Raw genomic sequence first — 19,968 nt, 5'->3', positions numbered from 1 at the left:
GACCATGATCATGTTGAGTTTGGAACATATTGAAAGCAAGATGAAAAAGGAGTAAAGGAGTTATATTGGTATATTGATTTTCTAGATTCTGAGAATATTGTAAGAGTAGAAGTAACTTGTTGGCAGAGGGCAGATGGCTATCTGAGATTTAAGTATCTGAAGCCGTGTCTTTTTTTCTTTTTTTAAATTGAGTTAAGGTACATACAAAGCAGTGTCTTTTTAAGATTTTTTGACTAAAACTTAAACAAAATAAGATTGTCTTGCAGGTACACTTCTATTTTTAAGAAATTGTTAAATTTTAGAATAGTTTTAGATTTACAGAACAATTACAAAGATAGTATAGAATGTTCCCATAAACTCCACATGCAGTTACCCAAATTATTAGCATCTTACATTACTGTGGTGCAATTTTCACAATTAATGACTCAATATTGGTATACTGTTAGCCTTAATTTTTATGTAATGTCCTTTTTCTGTTCCAGAATCCACATAGGATACCAGAAACTTCACTATGTTTCGTCGTCATGTCTTCTGAGGTTCCTTTTGGCTGTGACAGTCTCTCTTCTTTTTTTACTTAGAAATTCTCCAGAATTTCAGAAACTTCTGGGCATTGCTATGGAACTTTTTCTGCTGTGCAGTGATGATGCAGAGTCAGATGTCAGGATGGTGGCTGACGAGTGCCTCAACAGAGTCATAAAAGTAAGAGCCCTGTGGACGGCGTCCTACGAGCTGTGATCGCTGTAGCTAAGAGAAGAAACCATGTTCCCTTCTCTGCAGGGAATCTCCCTGCTTATTGGGTCTTTCCGGTTTTTCCTGATTTTTCCCTTACTGTTTTGAGTTCCACCCATAAAATTTAGATAAAGCCACATCTTTTTATTTTCCTTGAAGGCTCTCTTCCTAGTAATACTTACCTGGCCAGATGAACCAAGAACTCCAACCTAACATAGCTTAGTTGAATATTTCCCTCCTTATTAGGATCTTGAAAACCAGAACTGTTCTTTGGAGTCTCCCCAAGGGCTTTCTCTGGAGAGTGGTCACACTTTACATTGGCCAAGAAATTGTCCTTCCTTTTTCTGTCACGGGTCCAGCTTCCTCGGGAAGACGGTCACCCTTTACTCCTGCGTTAAGGAGGTGGGGCACAGGGAGGTTCTGGAGTGAAGGAGGCCTCTGCTGCCCACTCGCTGAGCAGCTTTGGGAAATGTACTTCATTCCGTGAGCCTCGGTGTCCTTAACCGTGGAGGGACTCGGACAGGGTTTTGTGGCGTGCGCGAGCGTGGGGACCGAGTGCGGTGACGTGTGTGACGGCTTAGCGTCATCCTGCCCCCTGCCGCGCCTCGGAGTGCTAAGGGCTGCTCTCACAGTGAGGTTCCTGCTTCCTTAACCAGAGAGGCCGGGGGGCGCGCCGGAGCCCACTGCTCCCCGATTTCTGGCCTGTGGATCTGTGGGCCATGCTGTCTGTGCTCGGGCGCTGGCTTCCCTGCGGACACAGGGTTCTGGCTTCTCCATTGGGAGTTGCCTGGTCTTCTCCCTCCACCTGCATTTCACGTCTCCACGCACCCCCCTCCCCCCCACCCCCCAACCCGCCCCCGCAGTGCTGTAGTGGCCACGGCCATTTGACCTTGTTCTCTGCCCGGCAGTGTGTGGGTACCACTCAGGTGTGATGGGTCCACAGCACATTTGGAGGTGGACTTTTTCAGTTACACTTGCTTTTCTCTAGGCCTCAACATCCTTGCTGCTTTTTTTTTATTCCCACTGGCAGGACCAGGCTAGGCTTTTTCTAATATTTCAGTTCTTGAACTCTGATCCTTAGAATCAGGAAACCTAAAGAAGTCACCACAGGTTGCCTTGGTCATGACAAGAGCAGGTGAGGAGGGGAGAGAGGACAATATGACCCCAAACAAAGAAGGTGGTCGTTTTACATGGAGGCACATGCTGCAGAGAGAGAGCCGCTTCCGTAACTGCTGTCCAGCTAGCCTGGTGTGTGTGTTTGGGGACTTGGGCCATGGCCTGGCCAGAGCTCTAGGTGCTGGCTTCGCTTCCTGGCCACCTCCCTACTGCCTGCGTATTTCCTCTGCCTTGTTTCTGGCCTCCCAGTGCACAGGTTCCAACTTCTCACGTTACACCCCTGAGCGTAAGACGAGGTCAGTCTCTCGGAACCTCTTCCTCCTGCTTAAAGTCGGACATCCCGGGCTTTGGCTGTGCTCTCATGTCTGCTTCCTCAGGTGTGCTGGCCAGCAGGCTGGGAGTGGGGTCAGGGTCTGGCTGATGTACTCTCACGGTGGCAGAGGAAGGACAGGCTTGGGAGAACTTGGATGGCCCTAGGCCCGGGTGTCAGGGGTGGACAGGAACACATGGATGGTCACTTAGGAGTCGGGTCCTGGACTTGCACCTTCTGTTTTTCAGAGTATCATTATATGCCTAGGATGAGGACCCAAGAAAATGGGGCATGCTCTGCTTTTCACTTGTGTAGCAAATGCACTGGGGATGTGCTTCAGCTGACAGCATGCCCCTGCCTTCAGATAAGTTACAGTCTCGGGGAGCGGGAAGCATATCTGTACAGGATTGGCTTAATGCGTGGTGTAAGTTCCGAGACATGCTGGCAACTCATCGTGACGGTCAGGAAGTGGAGGTGATTTCTGTCTGGCAAGGCAGAGAAGCCTTCCTGGAGGTGGTTGCTGTTAGGTGAGTGAGGAGATCAGGACCTTCTTAACCCCTGCAGACCCACCTAGGAGGGTGAACGTGTGTGCTAGCAGAGAATGGGAGGTGTTGAGGGTCCATTCAAGGGGTTTGTACTTCATTTGGTAGAGGATGAAGAAAAGGAAGAGCTCGTGAAGATCTTTAACCTGGTCAGAGGAGTGCTTTATTTAGGAAGAGTAGCCTGGGCATGCCGCGTAGCCTACCTTGGAGTGGAGAAAGACTGTGCACCCAGAATCCCCGCGGGAGGCTGCGTAACCAGGGAGGAGAGATGGGGGCCTTGAGCCAGGGCGGCCTGTGAGGCACAGGGCCGTCATGGGCTGGGCTTGGCTGCTGTGTATGTTCGCCTCAGTGTGAAGGTGGGGTCAGGAGCAGGGAGGAGTCAGATGGCGTCTTACCATCACCCATGACTGTGAGGGCGCCTTCAGTGCTGTTCCAGGGGCTTGAGGTCTACTTTCCTCCTGTAATAAAATAGGTTTGATATTAGTTTATAAAACGTTTATAAAGTAAAACAAAACTTTGATATGCCTTCTGGTTTTATTGGCAAAGTAGTGCTTTAATACATGTTTGTCCATTTTGGTGTGCTCATTTAAGGAATGTTAGTACATACTGAAACAGAATTAGGATTTTTAAATTTCTGAGACATTATTTGGAACCTCCCAGAAAGTGACCCTGTTTTGATTCTCAAGCTTGCGGAACCTCCGTGAGTTTTACTGAGACCGGCCTTGTTTATAGACATCACTTGCTGTACATCGTAGGAAAGGAGGAGGGCTTTTCCATGGAGGCTTGCTTACGTCTTTCTGCCCTTCTTGTGAATGAGACATTGGCAGTACTGTTTTGGAAGAGAGGGTTCCCATGGCTGAGAGCAGGGCACAGAAGTCTCTCCTTTCTGTCTTGAGAAGCTGTCTCCAATGCGGACTTTGTGTCACTGGCGGTGGTTGCCGCCAACCATTCTTACTGGGTTGAAATTGGCTGTGTGGCCATTTTTTGGTTTGGCCCATAAGTGAGCAGAAGGGTCAAGAAATGGCTCCGAGGGGCCTATGGTTCCAGCAGGTTCAGAGCGTTGCCGCTCCCCGGGGAGCCCCCGTGCACCGCTGGTGGGCCAGACCTTTGGAAAGGATGTGGGCTGCTGCGTGCAGAGGAGTATTCCCACGCCAGAGCTAGGGGCTCCGATCTGGGATGTCCACCCACCGCCCTGCTGGCCCTGTATGCTCCAGGGCGTTGCTAATGTCGGATCGTCCAACAGAATGTGCTGTAATTGAATATAAGAGCTTTAGGATGAGTTTGAACTATCTACCGTTTAATTTTGATATTGTGTAGTATTTGATTGTAATGAAAGTTAAATTTTTTCCTTCCATTTTTAAAATTAAAGTGAATGACCTGTATCTAGTCTGTTTGGTAACTTCCTGCATACATATGCTTCTTTCTTAAAGAATAGATTCTTAGTTTAGTTGCTATTTTATTCTACTTTGCCCCAAAATTGAAATTTTAGTTGCCTTTTAGCTTTCTTTAGAATTGCTAGTAGAATGTGTCTTCCGTGAACAAATCTCTTGTATTTTGTTGTAGGCTTTGATGGATTCTAATCTTCCGAGGTTACAGTTAGAACTCTATAAGGAAATTAAAAAGGTAGGCTTTTGTTTTCCATCATTGAAAAAGTGCTACTGATTCACTGTATTGAGCAGTGTATGTGCAATTTTATCTTTTATTTGATAAGGAAATAAATGCTGTTTGGTAAAGTAGACTTTATTGTTTTACTTTTCTTCAAAAGGTTGCTCCTCATTATTTATTAGATGGGATGGGAATTAAAATGGTAGTTTTAAAAAATATCTTTATAATTGCATCCCATTAGACCTTAAAATTTCAAAAGTAGTTACACATTTAAATGGCCTTTTCTCTAAAAATAGAAATTAGCAATGAAAAAAATGCTTCTGTTTATTTGAAGTCCTCTTGGTGACTCGTGTCTGCGACTCTTTAAATGTAACACACTGCTTCTTAAATCCCTCAGAACGGCGCTCCTCGGAGCCTGCGCGCTGCCCTGTGGAGGTTTGCCGAGCTGGCTCACCTCGTTCGGCCTCAGAAATGCAGGTAAAGTGGACACTCTGGGTTACTACTATTATTATTATTTTGGGTGGGGGGCCAGCTCCGGTGGAGTCTTGCCATCTTGGCCCAAATGTCATTTCTCTAAAGGTCTTCCCTGTCCCCTCTGTCTGAAGCTGCCCACCTCTGCCTCTTCAGCCAGCTGCAGTACAGGTTGTCCTGATCCTTTTCCTGCGTAAAACTTACGGCTCTCAGGAATACTGTCGCACACTTCATCAGCGTGCTTGTTCGTTTTCTATCCCACCCTCCCCCGAGAGCTGTGGGAGATGTACGTCTCAGGACAGTGGGGGCATCCCTGTCTGGTCCCTGCTGCAGCCCAACACTGATAACGGCGTCTGCACGTGGTACTTGCCGAAAAGATACTTGCCAGGTGGTTGAAGGTTGAGTACCACCTCATTGTTGCTTACTGTAGGGATTATAGAAAACTATGCCTTTGTCTATTATGTGGGTTAAAAAGATGAGTGTTAAACTGTGAATAAAGTTTTGACTGATTGAACCAGTTGTATCTTAATGGATTGAAAAACAAAAGAGGGGCCACAGTTTTCAACTCCTTCCTTCTCTCCTTCACTGGCAAGACGTGCTGACATCCATGGAGCCCTTGGCTCTGTCCCCGAGGAACTGGTGGAGTGGCAGAAACCCTCTCTTTTAATGTGAAACAGTGATCTCTTCCACTGAGCCTGACTGTAATGAGTCTTACGTGACTGCGGACATACAGTCACTAAGGAAATTTCTTTTTATATAACTTTTTCTTTTGCTATCCTTGTTTTGAAAACTTTGTTATATTTCTGAAGCAACACATCCCTAGTTCTCCACATAGAAGCCAAAGTGACCTTAAAAAAATATGATTGGGTCCTGTCGTTCCTTTACTTAAACTCTTTACTCATTTCCCAGAGCTGTTCAGATAAACCCAGACTCCTTACCAAGGCCCACGGAGATCTGGCCCCCAGTGGCCCCCGTCACCTCAGACACTCCGTTGACTCATTGGCCTGACTTCTTTGAAAAGTTGGGCATGTCTTCCTTCTGATGTCTGGTTTGTTTTCCCTTGGGTCATCTCCTTAGAAGGGCCCGCCTCCCTCCCTGTACAGTCCCAGGGGTACACCTGCTTGCTGCCCGTCTCTGCCACTAGAGGACGCCGCCGTCGCCACCAAGTGCTTGTCCCGTGGCTTCGGCTTATCTGTCCTGTGACTGCTCCTCTCCAGTCCTGCATGGTCTGCTACTTCTCTGTAGAGGGCCAGGCTTCTCTCTAAGGCCTTATTCAGTTTCAATGCTTAGAAAAAATTTTGTAATGCTCCCTTTTCAAGAACGATTTATTCTTATTTCTTAATTTGTTTTTTAAATGGTGTTTTCTTACATTATCTTTTATTTTCTAATTTAAAATCTGATTATTTTAATAACTATTATAATTTACTGCCAAGAATTTTTAAAACAAGCTTTTGAGAGTCGTGTGTGACTAGAGGAGAAACAGAGGATGAGAGCCTCCCAGCATTTGGGCTTCACCTGCCTTTAGTCTTCTAGCAGAGGTTTGTTTACCTTCCAGGAAGGACTCTTGCATGTAAAAACTGGTTTTTCCCTAACAGACACTGAACTAATCGCTTGTGTTTCTCATTAAGGTAGGCCCTGGAAGAGTAATTAGTGTCCCTCTCACACGTGCAGGCCTTACTTGGTAAACCTTTTGCCTTGCCTGACGCGCACAAGCAAGAGGCCCGAGGAGTCTGTCCAGGAGACCTTGGCTGCGGCCGTCCCTAAGGTTATGGCTTCTTTCGGCAACTTTGCAAACGACAATGAAATTAAGGTATGACTGCTGCCTCAAGTCACAGGCGTGGGAGTTGGGCTTTTGCACAGGCAGGCATTTGAGAGTACTTCTCGAGTTAGGCCGTGCTTCATAATTTAGATGAAAATCTTTTGAGCTCTTTGGAGGCACACTGAGAGTTTCTTTCCACTTCTGCTTTCTTATTGTGGGGTGAAAAGAGGAATGGTTTACAGATGCAAAATCAAAAGGCATTTTGCCAGAGCAGACTGGTCTTGGGGTATAAGGCTGACTGCTTAGCCTGGCTGAAGAAAGGCTACTGTCCCTGGACTGCAGGCAGGAGAAAGCTCACCGATGATGCCTTGTGCGTATGAGTGCCCTGTGGCCGTCAGGGACCACTTAACTTCCTGTTTGTTTCTGCCCCAACCAGCAACCTTCAAACCCTCTTCAGTGTTTTGTCTATAATGTCCAGAAATCATGACCCTGTCACATGGTCTGAGGATTACAGATTCTTGACTTCCTCGTTTTAGTGGGTCAGTCCTGTGTTAGTGTTTTTCTTGGTATTTCCCTCCACATTTCTAAATAACTTGCTTATACTGCTGGTTTTGGATTTTTTTATTTTTTACAATGGAAAAGATGAATTCAGCTCTAACCCTTCTTCCCTCTTTTTACTACAGTTATATCAGTGTTCAGTGTGTACATTATTATGCCTAAGTAAATAGTCATAGCTAGTTATGTTCTGTGCCGTGGTTATGTTTCTTTGTATAACTTTTTGGTATTTCCGGAGTCAGTAATTGCCTCTTTTTCATCTGCTTATTGTTCTTTGGCAATTTCCGTCTTCTCACACCTCCCACCTGCGCTGCGTGTCTCAGTGCAGTTGTGCACGTGATGGGCAGTTTCCTGGACCCGTTTCCTCCACTGGAGTCGTCCTGGGCTCTGCAGCTGCTGCTCCAGCCTGGTCAGGGCGCCCCTTAGGTCTGTCGCACAGTCACGTCTTGGCTCCCCTGTCCGATGCCTGATTCCTGGCTGCATGTCTTTGTCTCTCTAGGCTTACTCCTGGAGTGGGGGCTTCCTGAGAAAGGGTGACTGGCAAGTAAATCGTTTGAGATTCTGCATTAGTGAAAATGCCTCGATTCCTCCCTCACACTTGGCTGGGCGTAGAGTTCTGGGGTGGAAATCGTCTTCCCTTAGGAATGTACAGGCTTTGCCCCTTTGTCTCGTAGTCTCCAGCGGGGCATCCGAGAGGTCGAATGACCTGATCTCTTAGCCTCTGAATGTGTCCTTCTCTAGAAGGTTTTTACTGTTTTGTGTAGGGCGGAGTGCTGGGTGCTTGATAGACCTTTTAATTGGGAACCTTCTGGCCTTCAGTTCTGGGAAATGTCCTTCTATTTCTCTGACAATTTCCCTCCTTTATTTTCTCCGTGCTGTCTTTCTGAAATTTGTTCGTTAGCTGTTGGCCCTCCTGGACTGATGCACATTTGTGTTATCTTTTGTTTCTATTTTCCATTTCTTTTTTCTGTACTTTTCTAGGAGATGTCCACCTCAAACTCTTCTCTGGAATTTTTGTTCCTGCTGTGTTATTAATTTCTAAGAGCTTTCTCATGTTCAGAATGTTCATGTTTTCTGGCACCCTCTTCTTGTTTCACGAATATACTCTCTTATCTTTCTGAGGATACTGATTATAGTTTCTTGACAACTTCCTTTGACCTCCATGTTGTGTGTTTCTTCCGACTTCCTCTGTTCTATTTCCTGTCTTTCTCGTTTATGTCAGCAGTTGTCCGCATAGATTTGAGCGAGCCCCTAAAAAGCTTATTGGAAGCAAGTGTGTGGCAAGCTTTGTCCCCTGATGGACTTCCTCAGGTAATGGGTGGGGAACCTGCTCTTCCACTGTGGGTCTTTAAATGTCAGTGTCAGTAAGTCTTTTTCCTCTTGGGCCGGTCAGTATCTCTAAAGAAAATCCCTCATTCTCCTGCTTGGAGGCATCGGCCCAGCTGCATTTGTCCTGGGACCCGTGGATGGAAGGGTGCTAACAGTCTCACTGGTCACAATGCAGACTTCTTCTTACTTTCTGTTTTCTGCCTGTGCCTGTGTCTGTCCTCAGCTGTGGCAGCATCTCTGGAGATTCCCTGTCTCTGCTGGAGATGGGGAAGTGAAGACCACATCCTGGGCTGCCTGGGTGGGAGAGGGGCTTGGCAGTTTCCCCAAGGAGCTGTTAGATGAGCAGCTGTTTGGTCCCCACATCCACGCCACTTTCAGATGTCTCTGGTACTCCTAAGCCTGAGTTCTTCTTGGATTTCTGTGGCTTGAGTGAGCGTGCCTTTGGTTGGTGGCTTTCAGTCCTTCTCCCCGGCTCCCCGAAAGCCTTGCGTGGGAACTTCTGCCCGAGGGCTGCAAATCAGTCAGTTACCACTCGTTGACTTTCTAGCTTCCAAAATTTGCTAATGCCTCTAGTCTGCCCTTGTCCCTGTTCTGTTCTTTTTGTCCTTGTAAGTTCATGCTTTTTAAACCTTGTACACATGATTCTGGTGGGGTGTCTGGGAAGTAGAGGTTCACGCGTCCAGTACAGCCTGTTTGATCAGAAGTTTCCTAACGGGGGCCCTGCCGTGTTATTCTCAGGGTTGCCTGTTAAATATTGAGACTCCCGAGCCTTTTATTTGACTGGTGTGTAATGTACATACAAGAAGCATGTAAATCATACATGTACTCCTTGATGAGTGGGCCACAAAGCGAATCTGCCCTTGCGGCCACTGCCTGGGTCTGGACACATGGAGTATTACTGGCACCCCGCAGCCTCCGCACCCTCTCCCTGTCACTACTCCCTCCTTCCTCCACAGGGCTGATCACTGACCTGGCTTCTGATGCCAGAGGGTCTGTTTTTAAACTGTAAATATGTAGGACCGTACAGCGTGTATTCTTTTCGTCTGGTTTCTTTTGCTCAGCACTAAGCCCGTGAGGTTCTCCCATGTCGCTGCGTGTGTCACTAGGTCCTGCGGTTTTTCGGAGCTGTGTAGCGTTCCCTTGGATGACTGTGCTTCAGCTCATCAGTTTACGGCAGCTGGACCTTGGGTCATCTGTAGTATTGACTGTCGCGAGCGTTGCTGCTGTGCCTGTCCTTGTACGTGTCTCGTGGAGCACAGGTTGTGATAGCTAGAAGCGGAGATGGTGGGGTGTGTGTATGTCACCTTCGGTAGGTGCCTCCAAACAGCTTTTCTCAGTGGCCGCACAAGCTTACACCTCATCAGTGGTGTGTGCGAATTCCAGCAGCTCCCTGTCCTCACAGGATTGGAATTCTGGTCATTTTAAGTTTAGCCATCTGTTGAGTGTGTTCTGGAGTCACAGTTTGATTTAGTTTCCATTTCCACTCCCTAAAGTACTCTTGACTCTGAAGTGGGATGAAGTACTCTTAAATATATGTCCTGCCTATGTTTAGAAAGTGGAGCTACCTGCCCTGTAGTCTGGCGCACTTCGTCCTCTTACGAGAAGAGCTTTTAAGGATGGTCTAGGTAACCTCCGGCCAGCAGCCTTCTACAGGGCATTCTCGGGATTGTGGGACTTAGACCCAAGAAAGCCCCCTCGAGCTCTCATTCCATTTTACTGTTATTCCAAACTTTAAGTTCACCATGGGCTGACTCTTCATAGTAACGTTTAGCTTTCATTCTGCTTAGAAGTTTGAACTAATATAGGATGATTCTTTATTTACCGTTTCAGTGATGTGTGTGTGTGTGTGTGTGTGTGTGTGTGTGTGTGTTGTGTGTTCTTTAAAATGTATCTTTCCTTGAAGCTAGAAAAGTTTGTCAGAGGTAAGTTGAGTGGTTTCTCCGGGCATTGTCTCTGGGGAGAAACTGGAGGCCACAATCTACTAGGGGTGTCCTGTGGCCAGGGCTCTGGTCCTCCACCTCTCTGGTTCCAGAGGTCTAATCTGTGAATTCACTGAGCGTTGATGAGCCTCTGAGAACCAGTTTATGCCAACACGCAGTTGGGGAGAAGCTTGTTTAAGTCAGATGCCAGTCTGTTAATTGGCTGCTCTTTTGCCGATGGTTAGACTTCCCCCGGTAGGGCCCCGGTGGTGTCCCTGACTTGCTCAGCGAGGCTCCGTGCATGCCCAACCGTAACTGGGCCAAATCATTGCTCAGAGCATAGCTTAGAATGATGGGAAATAGACGTTCTTAAGTAACATAGTCACCAAACTCCTGCAGCTGGATGGCCCCCCCCTTTCATTCTTTGTATATTTTTGTGAAGACTTAAACGGTCATCGTTAGCACTACAGCACCCCTAGAATTATAGCACCCCTCCTTTGGGTTTTCTTGGAGGCACAGTAACAAGTCTTATTCTCTGATTTCTTAGGAAAATGGCTGTGAGGAGTGTGTGGTCTCAGCTCAGTTACGTTGCACACGTTTTCCCGACCTGAGACTGTCTCTTGGTGGCATTAGCAGCACATTTACAAGCCGTCGTTTAGGCTGGGACCTTGCTGTGATTGGCTAGCACTCGTCTCCTGGACTTCACCATTTGCTGTGTGTGTGTTGTTGTTTTTTTTACTGCATTTATTTTACATAGTGTTATTCACTGACCCGGGCCCCAGCTATTGTGGGGACAAGCTTTTCTAGAAGTGAAGGCTTTCACTCTCGTGTAGGGACGTAGATGCTGAGCACGTCTCTACTCAGTTTATAAGGAAATAAATCGACTACATATTTGCAAACTGCTCTGAAATATCCCAGATTTGGGGTGCTTCCATTCAGCTCTAGGAAGGTCTCAAATTGTTAATACTTTATACTCTGTAAGAATTTGGAGCAAGTTATGCTTTTTGAAATACATGATGGTTTCTTTTTCTTTTTTTAAAAAAATAAATTTATTTATTTTATTTTATTTATCTTTGGCTGCGTTGGGTCATTGTTGCTGCGTGCGGGCTTTCTCTAGTCGCAGCGAGCAGGGGCTGCTCTTCGTTGCGGTGTGCGGGCTTCTCATTGCGGTGGCTTCTCTTGTTATGGAGCACGGGCTTTAGGCACGCACGCTTCAGTAGTTGCAGCACGCGGGCTCAGTAGTTGTGGCTCATTGGCTCTAGAGCGCAGGCTCAGTAGCTGTGGCACATGGGCTTAGTTGCTCCGCGGCATGTGGGATCTTTCCGGACCAGGGCTCGAACCCGTGTCCCCTGCCTTGGCAGGCGGATTCTTAACCGCTGCACCAGGGAAACCCACGATGAGTTTCATAGGAGCTTCGTCCTCTGTCTACTTGGACTTTGCTTCCGCAGGTTCTGTTAAAGGCTTTCATAGCGAATCTGAAGTCCAGCTCTCCTACCGTGCGGCGGACAGCGGCCGGCTCGGCGGTGAGCGTCTGCCAGCACTCCAGGAGGACGCAGTACTTCTACAGCTGGCTGCTCAGTGTGCTCTTAGGTAAGGCGCAGGCCTGTTAGTGGTTCTCCCCGTGGGGGGGTGGTCGCTAGTGTTTGCTTGAGACAGGCCTTTGAAGTTCTTTAAAATCAGGCAGCCCCTCAGCTTCCGGACCGGGCCCTTGAGCCCTGGCCAGCTGGTAAATGTGAACGAGCCCCCGTGGGGTCTGGGTGAGGGTTCGGAGAAGGCTCCTCCTCCTCGGTGCAGCGGCGCGGGTGCGTCCGGGCCCTCGGACAGCTGGCGGGGCGGTGGGCGGGAGCCTTCCTGGGCCTGGCCCTCTGGGCAGCACTCCGCACCACCTCTGCGGAGGCCCTGAGTGCAGGGAGTCCCCGCGGCCGGAAACTGAGGCTCAGGTCCCTGTGAGGGGCCTCTCTGGACGGGTGTAGGCCTGGTGAAGTCTTCTCCTCTACCGGGGGCAATTGTGGAGCTCCGTGCTGGCAGGTGCTGCCGGGAGCACGCAGACAGTCGACGTGAAAGAGCTGCCTGGCTTTCAGAGGCAGTGAAACTCACTCACTGCAGGGCCTCGCTGAGCTGAGGCTTTAAGTGTTGCCCCTTAGAGCCACTCCTGGATTTTGGCCGCTACTGTAATGTTTGTGCCATCTGTATCCCTCCCTGGCAGCATCATGATAGGGTTCTGCTTTGGATCTCTTCCTGTTAACTGAGGAAGCCACGAGTCTCCCAGCAGCGAATCCGATGTGACAAAATCTTGTTGCTGCCTTTATAGGTTTGCTAGTTCCCGTGGAGGAGGAACACTCCACCCTTCTGATTCTCGGAGTGCTGCTTACATTGAGGTATTTGGTGCCCTTGCTGCAGCAGCAGGTCAAGGACACGAGCCTGAAAGGCAGCTTTGGGGTGACACGGAAAGAGATGGAGGTCTCTCCCTCGACGGAGCAGCTTGTCCAGGTAGGCGCCCCGTGCTTTACTCTAGTGCTTGTGCACGCGTGACCAACGTTCAGCGACTCAACTAATTTGGAAGAGAAGTGGCAGAGCCAAGGCTTAAGAGCGTGGACTCCGGAGCCGGAGCCCGTGGTTCAGATCCTAGGTCGTGACCCCGGCTACTCGGCCTGTGTGCGGTAGTGATGTCAGATAAAAATGAAGGCGTCCCTTTGCAAGGTCACCAAGGGTACTGTTTACGTAGACCTGCTCGAAGCAAAGCCCAACCATCGTATTATTTTATCTGCAACTATTTCATATGTGCCCTATAGATGAGGACTCTTTTTAAAAAATTTTAATGACAATGCCCTTGTCATACCTAAAAAAGAACACTTTCTTAACATCAGATACCCACGTCGTGTCCCCTGTCGGTTTGTTCTTCTGCTCTTTGGAATCAGTATCCAAATAAGACTGGTTGGTAAGGATTGTGATTCTCTTTGATCTGATGGTTGCCTTCTATCCCCATTTTTCCCTTAGAGTGCATTTGTTGAAGAAACAGATTGTCCTGTGGAACTCCCAGCAATCTGATTTCTTATTAATTGACTCTCCTCTGTATAAATTAACATGTTTCTTTGTTGTCTGTATTTCCTGTAAACCAATAACTGGAGCTAGAGACTTGTTAGATTTGGTGCATATTTTATAATAGACGTAATATCTGAGTTCGGTAGTACCTGTACAATATTTTATTTTATTTTTTTATTTTTTTGCTGTACGTGGGCCTCTCACTGCTGCGGCCCTTCCTGTTGCGGAGCACAGGCTCCGGACGCGCAGGCTCAGCGGCCATGGCTCACGGGCCTAGCCGCTCCGCGGCATGGGGGATCTTCCCGGACCGGGGCACGAACCCGCGTCCCCTGCATCGGCAGGCGGACTCCCAACCACTGTGCCACCAGGGAAGCCCATGTACAATATTTTAAAATAAATATTATTGGAGTTCCGTGCTCAGAATTTTTTTCTGGTTTTTTTTTTTAAAGACGGCTGCTTAGTCAAAAGTTTGGAGACCATTGGTCTAGTGGGGGAAGCAAGCAAACAGTCACTAAATAGCAAGGCGGGGGGTGTAGGGTACTGTAGAGTACATGGCGGGGGGCAGGGGGTGTGCATGAGCAAGGTCAGGGAGGCATGCTGGGCAGGCTGTTATGAGCTGATGCTTTTGGGTGAGTAGGATTTGACCAGACACAGGGAGTTGGGAGGAGAGAGTTTTATAGACAGAAGCTACAGCCTTTGCCAAATCCACAGAGTGAGAGAGTGAGAGTGTGCGGGTGAGGGTGAGCTGGGTCCTGTAAAGATCTCCAGGCTTTCTCACAGGTCAGTAGGGGTGCTGGGGGAAGATGCGGCTAGAGGGATATCGAAAACCGTGTTAAACTAGGAGAGCAGTAATCCTGGGAGGATGGAGTGAAGGGATATGGGATGTGGTGCTTAATTAATTACCGATTTTCTTAATAGTTAACGTTTCTTCAACACGGTTAAACAACATGGCACCTTGTTGCATTAGCAAGCTAGATAAGATTGTCTCTTAAAACATTTCTAATCTATTTTCTTTTGACTAGTGGCCATTTTGAATTAAATTATTTTGATTAAGAAGTTCAACTCAGCTAATGTAATAATAGTTTGGCTAGCTCTATTTAAATAGAAGTTAAAATAATCCTGAGCCTGGCTAAACTGTTAAGCAAGTGCGGGCAAAATATAGATACTTTTAGATATGTAAGAATTCAGTTTGCTTTTCATGTGCACTTACTTTTTTCATGTATGCTTTTTGAAAAAATTATTTGAAGATGTATTCCAGCAAAATGAGAAATAGATAGCAAAAAAAAGAGGAAGTCCTGAAATCCAAGAAACAAAGCACCTAACCCAGGAATGTGTTAGAAGCAATTCTAAGATGACTGATACTGTGTGCCGTTCAGATTAGAAACAGGGAGTCCAAGGAGCTCCCTGTGACCAATGTTACGATTAAGTGCTGGGAAAAAGGGAAGGCATGTGTGTATGTTAAAAGGAGGGGAAAACCAGGAAGATTTATGAAAGTAAGTTATCCAATTATGAAACAAATTAAAATGTTGAATAATTTTAAGCAAGTAAGAGATTATGATAAAAGAATCCATTTAATGGTTATCCTTGGGACATTCTCTTTCAAGTGACACAGGGCTAGTAATAATGAAATACTTCTTTCTTTTTGGGTCCAGTCACATTAATAGGCTTTGCAGTGAAGGATGTTAATGTACACACGATGAGACACATACTGATTTTTTTTTTTATTGGAGTATAATTGCTTTACAATGTTGTGTTAGTTTCCGCTGTACAACGAAGTGAATCAGCTGTACGTATACATATATCCCTTCCCCCGCATCCCCCCATCTAGGCCATCACAGAGCACCGAGCTGAGCTCCCTGGGCTACACCGCAGGTTCCCACTAGCTATCTGTTTTACACATAGTAGTGTATTTATGTCAGTCGTAATCTCCCAATTCATCCCACCCTCCCCTCCTGCCCACCGTGTCCACACGTCTGTGCTCTACGTCTGCGTCTCTATTCCTGCCCTGCAGATAGGTTTATCCGTACCATTTTTCTAGATTCCACGTATATGCGTTAATGTGCAATATGATTTTCCCTTTCTGACTGACTTCGCTCTGTATGACAGATGCTCAACATCTAGGCAAAGCACATGTGATTTTAAAAGCTACATCGTAGTAGATAAACGTAACCCTTAATATAAAAGCACTCAGGCTGCTAAGAGAATTTGGGAGGAGGCAGCTGAGGCGAGGGAGTGTGGCTGCCCATTTCCCCCATTTACTTACATAGCAAGAAGTGAAGAGATTCTTTGCTCAGAGTAGACAGCTCAGAAACCACGGTGTAAAGCTGATTACCTAGAGCAGGGCTCACGGGCCAGCTACTCGACTCCAGCACCGTAGCAGGAAAGCAGCCACAGACAGTACACACACAGCCGTGTTCCAGTAAAACTTTATGTGCAAAAACAGATGGAGGGCCAGATTTGCCTGTGCACTGTAGTTTGCCGATCTGTGACCCAGAGTTACGGAGGTAACCATCAGAAGAACTAAAAACAAGTCAGTCAAGGTAGCCACCTTTGAGACTTTTACTTTTTATTCTCTAAACTGCTCTACTGTCTTTTAAAAGAAACGTATATATGCCTTTTATGATATTAAAGGTAAGGCTGCCCAACTTAGCAAATAAAAATGGGTGGTACCAGTTATTTGAATTTCAGATAAATCATCAGTAATCTCGTGGTGTAAGTATGCCTGAAATTGCATGGGACACAGTTACACTACAAAATTATTTGTTTATCTGAAATTCAGGTTTAGCTGGGTACTCTGTATATTATCTGGCACCTCTAATTAAAGGGAAAAAGGATAAATACACTATGTTCATATAATGTGATATAGTATTAAAAGCACTAATCAGGTTTAATGTAATGCCTTTAAAAGCTTTGGAAACCCTTCCTCAGTGGCACTCATGACAGTACTTCTTGCTTATTATAAGCGTGTGTTCGACTAGCTGTGCGCTCCGTGTATTTTGGGCTTTACTCTCCTTTACTAGTCACCAGTTTAGGGAGCTGGAGCTCTTCATTAGCATGCTTCTGCTTTTGTGGAAGTGCTCTATTTACTTTTAAGGAATTAATGTAACAGTGAAAAAAATCCTGGGACTTTAGAAAACAGCATGGAAGCTATGATCACACTGGTAGAAGGGATAGAGAAGTTTTTAGAGAGGGAAGTTAAGGCACAAATTTTCCCAACGTAAGACAAAACAAAAACCTGAAACCTAGGACACATTTTAAAAACCATGGGAATAACACTGGTGTTTCTGTTTCTAGGTGTACGAATTGACCTTGCATTATACTCAGCACCAAGACCACAATGTTGTGACCGGGGCACTGGAACTCCTGCAGCAGCTCCTCAGAACCCCTCCACCTGAGCTCCTGCGGGTGCTGACCACGGCGGGTGGCATTGGACGGCTCACTGCCGCTAAGGATGAGCCCGGTTGCCGAAGTCGTAGCGGAAGTATCGTGGAGCTTATAGGTAAGGCGTTAGGAAGGTGACTCTTGGAGTCCACCCTGCAGTGTTATTGGCCCCTCTCCTGACCCTTGCTCCGATGCTGTGCTGAGCAACGGACAGCTCAGTTCCTTCGGAGATTTGCGATGCAGGTGCCGTCCTCATTGTGTAGACGGGGCAGGGCTGAGGTGGGAAGGCTAGGTGGCAGGGTGAGGCCAGCACGTGAAGCCCGCCTCCTGCATCTGACTCGGCTGCCTCCGCGCGGCATTCCCTCTGTCGTGAAGTGGAAGCATTCGGGAAGGGATTTCCAGACCCTGTGTCCCTTTGCCAAAGGTGGGGTCTTCAGGTCTTCCTGGAATTCTGGACTCCTTTTCTGCCCTCTGGGCCCTTCTTGCTGTCGCGCCTGATTCTAGGAAACCCCTTCTGCTCCTCTTCTCATGGCACCTCCTCCGCCCCATCTCTGCTCTTCTTCCCCGTGCTCTTGGGCACTGGGCCCTAATCCCGCCGCAGGATTCTGCTGCAGACCTACCAGCCTAATGTGGAGTTGCCCCTGGGGAGCTGGAAGAGATGGGCCCCTGAGTCGCAGCCTCTAGAACTGGGTCTGGCACAGCGGCGGAGGCTTCTTTCTGCAGCCTTTGCTGACTGCGCTGACAGGCCTGGCGCATGGGGTCCGTTTAGCGCAGTGTGGGTGCGGTGTGGCCTTTACCCACAGCAGCTGCAGACCAGGGAAGGTTGGCGGGAAGTCTGACTGATGCCTCGTTTGAACACAAGTGTTTGCCTGAACCATGAGTAGAAAATGTTGATCTGCCCGTCCACTGTCCTTTGTACTGAGCAATCCTTTTCTCTGTGCAATGCATGCCTTACAAATAATTGCTGGAAATACTAATTTCTAATGAAAATTTGCATTTAATTATTAGTTGACCCAATAATCCGAGATTTCTAATGTTTTTTAGTTTGACTTTTAAAATGCACTTTGAGCTCTTTTGCATTTTAGGTCATATCTTTAGAACTGTATATTTGAGTGTTAATATAATTTTCACGTTGAAATTAAAATTGTAACATGCGGTTTTCATGTTACAGTATGGTAGTTAAGCACCACCTGTAGAAATACGTTCACATATTTTCTAGTTTTAAAGTTGAATCCAGCTTAAAGATTTTCTAATTCCTTCTGGATTTTAGCAGCTTGTTACCTTACTTTCATCTGTCATTTTCTGTGATTTACAGCTGGAGGGGGTTCTTCCTGCAGCCCTGTCCTTTCAAGAAAACAAAAAGGTGATTATTTCAGAAATGATTCTTATTTTGAATCTTACTGCTTTTTCCGTATTTCTGTAATGTAATTGGCTGTGCCTGTAACTCTTCTCAACAGGGTGATTATATGTATAAATGTTGCTGGTGTCTGATAACCAGGCCTGAGTAGTCCTGCAGGATGGCTTTTTAAAGAATAAATAATTAATTAATTTATGGCTGCGTCGGGTCTTCGTTGCTGTGCGTGGGCTTTCTCTAGTTGCGGCGAGCGGGGGCTACTCTGTTGCAGCGAGTGGGCTTCTCATTGTGGTGGCTTCTCTTGCTGCGGAGCACAGGCTCTAGGTGTGCGGGCTTCAGTAGTTGTGGCACACGGGCTTAGTTGCCCCGCGGCATGTGGGATCTTCCCAGACCAGGGCTTGAACCCGTGTCCCCTGCATTAGCAGGTGGATTCTTAACCACTGTGCCACCAGGGAAGTCCCTAGGATGGGTTTTAAAAGTTGCTTCTTGTGTATCAGAATTGGTTTGTCATATATTTCCTTTTTTTCTTTTCTTTTCTTTTCTTTTTTTTTGGGTTGTACCACGTGGCTTATGGGATTTTAGTTCCCTGACCAGGGATTAAACCCAGGGCCCCGGCAATGAGAGCACTGTATCCTAACCACTGGACCACCACAGAATTCCCTGTCATAAATTTCTAATGCTTTAGGCCAGGGGTCAGCAAATGTTTTCTGTAAAGGGCCAGGTGGTACACATTTTAGCCTGTGGCCCTTTCTGTCTCTTTTGCAATGATTCAACTCTGTCCTGTGGCAGGAAGGCAGTCATAGACAATACTAAGCTAACGGGTGCAACTTGATTCCAGTACAACTTTATTTTACAGAACTGGGTGAGCTGGAGTTTGCCCTCTCCTGCTTTAGGGAATGTTATGTTTATAAAGGTAACTCATCTTCCCAATGAATTTTGTTTAGTATTAGGAATAATATTTGGTTAATTATTTGGTGAATTTGGGCCTGGTTGTCATTTTTCAGACATATTTAGCATTGTACATACCTAAGTTTCTGATACGGTTTGTTTATTTTTATTTAATCGAAGTGTGTCTGACATGGTCTGATAGCTTTGGTACACGTCATCACTTATAGCACCAATTATGTTCTGTTAGGAAAGAATTGCTGTTGTTTTCTATTTTGAAATCCCAAAAGACTTATACCATTTTTTTTGAGGTATAATTGACATATAACAACTAATCTTTTACATACAACATACTAATCTTTTTTGTGTGTCATGAGTTGAGTATTTAATTGAGAGCCTAATGCCTAATATTATTTGTAGTATTGAATGGGATCTTAACAGGAATAATATTCTAGCCTTAACTGGATTAAGTAAGCATTTCCTAGACGTACTTAGAATTAATAATATTTGGGCCATCATAGTGTGGGATACTTAGTCAAGTTTGAGATTTTGGTGAAAACACTGAGATTGCTTGAAAACTGAGAGGGTTCTAGAAAAAGCTAGCCTTTCTATTCTTGGACTAGGAAGAGATTTTCAGGCATGTGACTAGATTTCTCCGGCACTTGCCTTGTTTGTTTCTCGGCCACTCTTTCTGACGATGCTGAGAAGATGACTCACTGGCTGGTGGAGATGTATTTTGTTTTCTTGGGGCTAGGACATGCGATTTGTCCTCAGTCTCGTTTTTGTTTTCCAGCGTTCTGTTGTTGTTTTTATTTAGAGCTGCACCTTTCACAGTTTCCTGTCATAGCTGCAGAATCCTTTTTTTTTTCAAGTGAAATCTGCCAGTACATGGGAGAGAGAAAAACAGAGCTGTTGTTGGATGTAAGGGTGAGGGCTTGGGGGTTGCGCCCTTGCCTCCTCTTCGGGAGAAC

At 46.5% G+C, this 19,968-nt stretch overlaps 1 protein-coding gene across 9 annotated transcripts in view; it reads left to right on the top strand.

Moving 5' to 3' along the window:
* HTT (huntingtin) overlaps positions 1 to 19,968 on the top strand; it is a 144,400-nt gene that overhangs the window by 22,709 nt on the left and 101,723 nt on the right. For 8 of the 9 annotated variants that reach the window (XM_024119229.3, XM_024119226.3, XM_055086249.1 and 5 more), the window contains 8 exons: positions 579 to 699; positions 4,261 to 4,320; positions 4,700 to 4,779; positions 6,445 to 6,583; positions 11,784 to 11,925; positions 12,647 to 12,825; positions 16,672 to 16,876; positions 18,074 to 18,121. In XM_024119229.3, coding sequence (XP_023974997.1) covers positions 579 to 699; positions 4,261 to 4,320; positions 4,700 to 4,779; positions 6,445 to 6,583; positions 11,784 to 11,925; positions 12,647 to 12,825; positions 16,672 to 16,876; positions 18,074 to 18,121 — 974 coding nt within the window. The remainder of the gene's footprint in view (positions 1 to 578; positions 700 to 4,260; positions 4,321 to 4,699; positions 4,780 to 6,444; positions 6,584 to 11,783; positions 11,926 to 12,646; positions 12,826 to 16,671; positions 16,877 to 18,073; positions 18,122 to 19,968) is intronic. The other variant, XM_055086250.1, reaches the window with a different exon arrangement.

This window comes from Physeter macrocephalus, chromosome 7, assembly GCF_002837175.3.
Source record: "Physeter macrocephalus isolate SW-GA chromosome 7, ASM283717v5, whole genome shotgun sequence".
In the NCBI taxonomy this organism is placed as follows: domain Eukaryota; kingdom Metazoa; phylum Chordata; class Mammalia; order Artiodactyla; family Physeteridae; genus Physeter; species Physeter macrocephalus.
The sequence above is the reverse complement of the archived record's forward strand: the minus strand, read 5'-3'. Positions and strand labels throughout refer to the sequence as shown.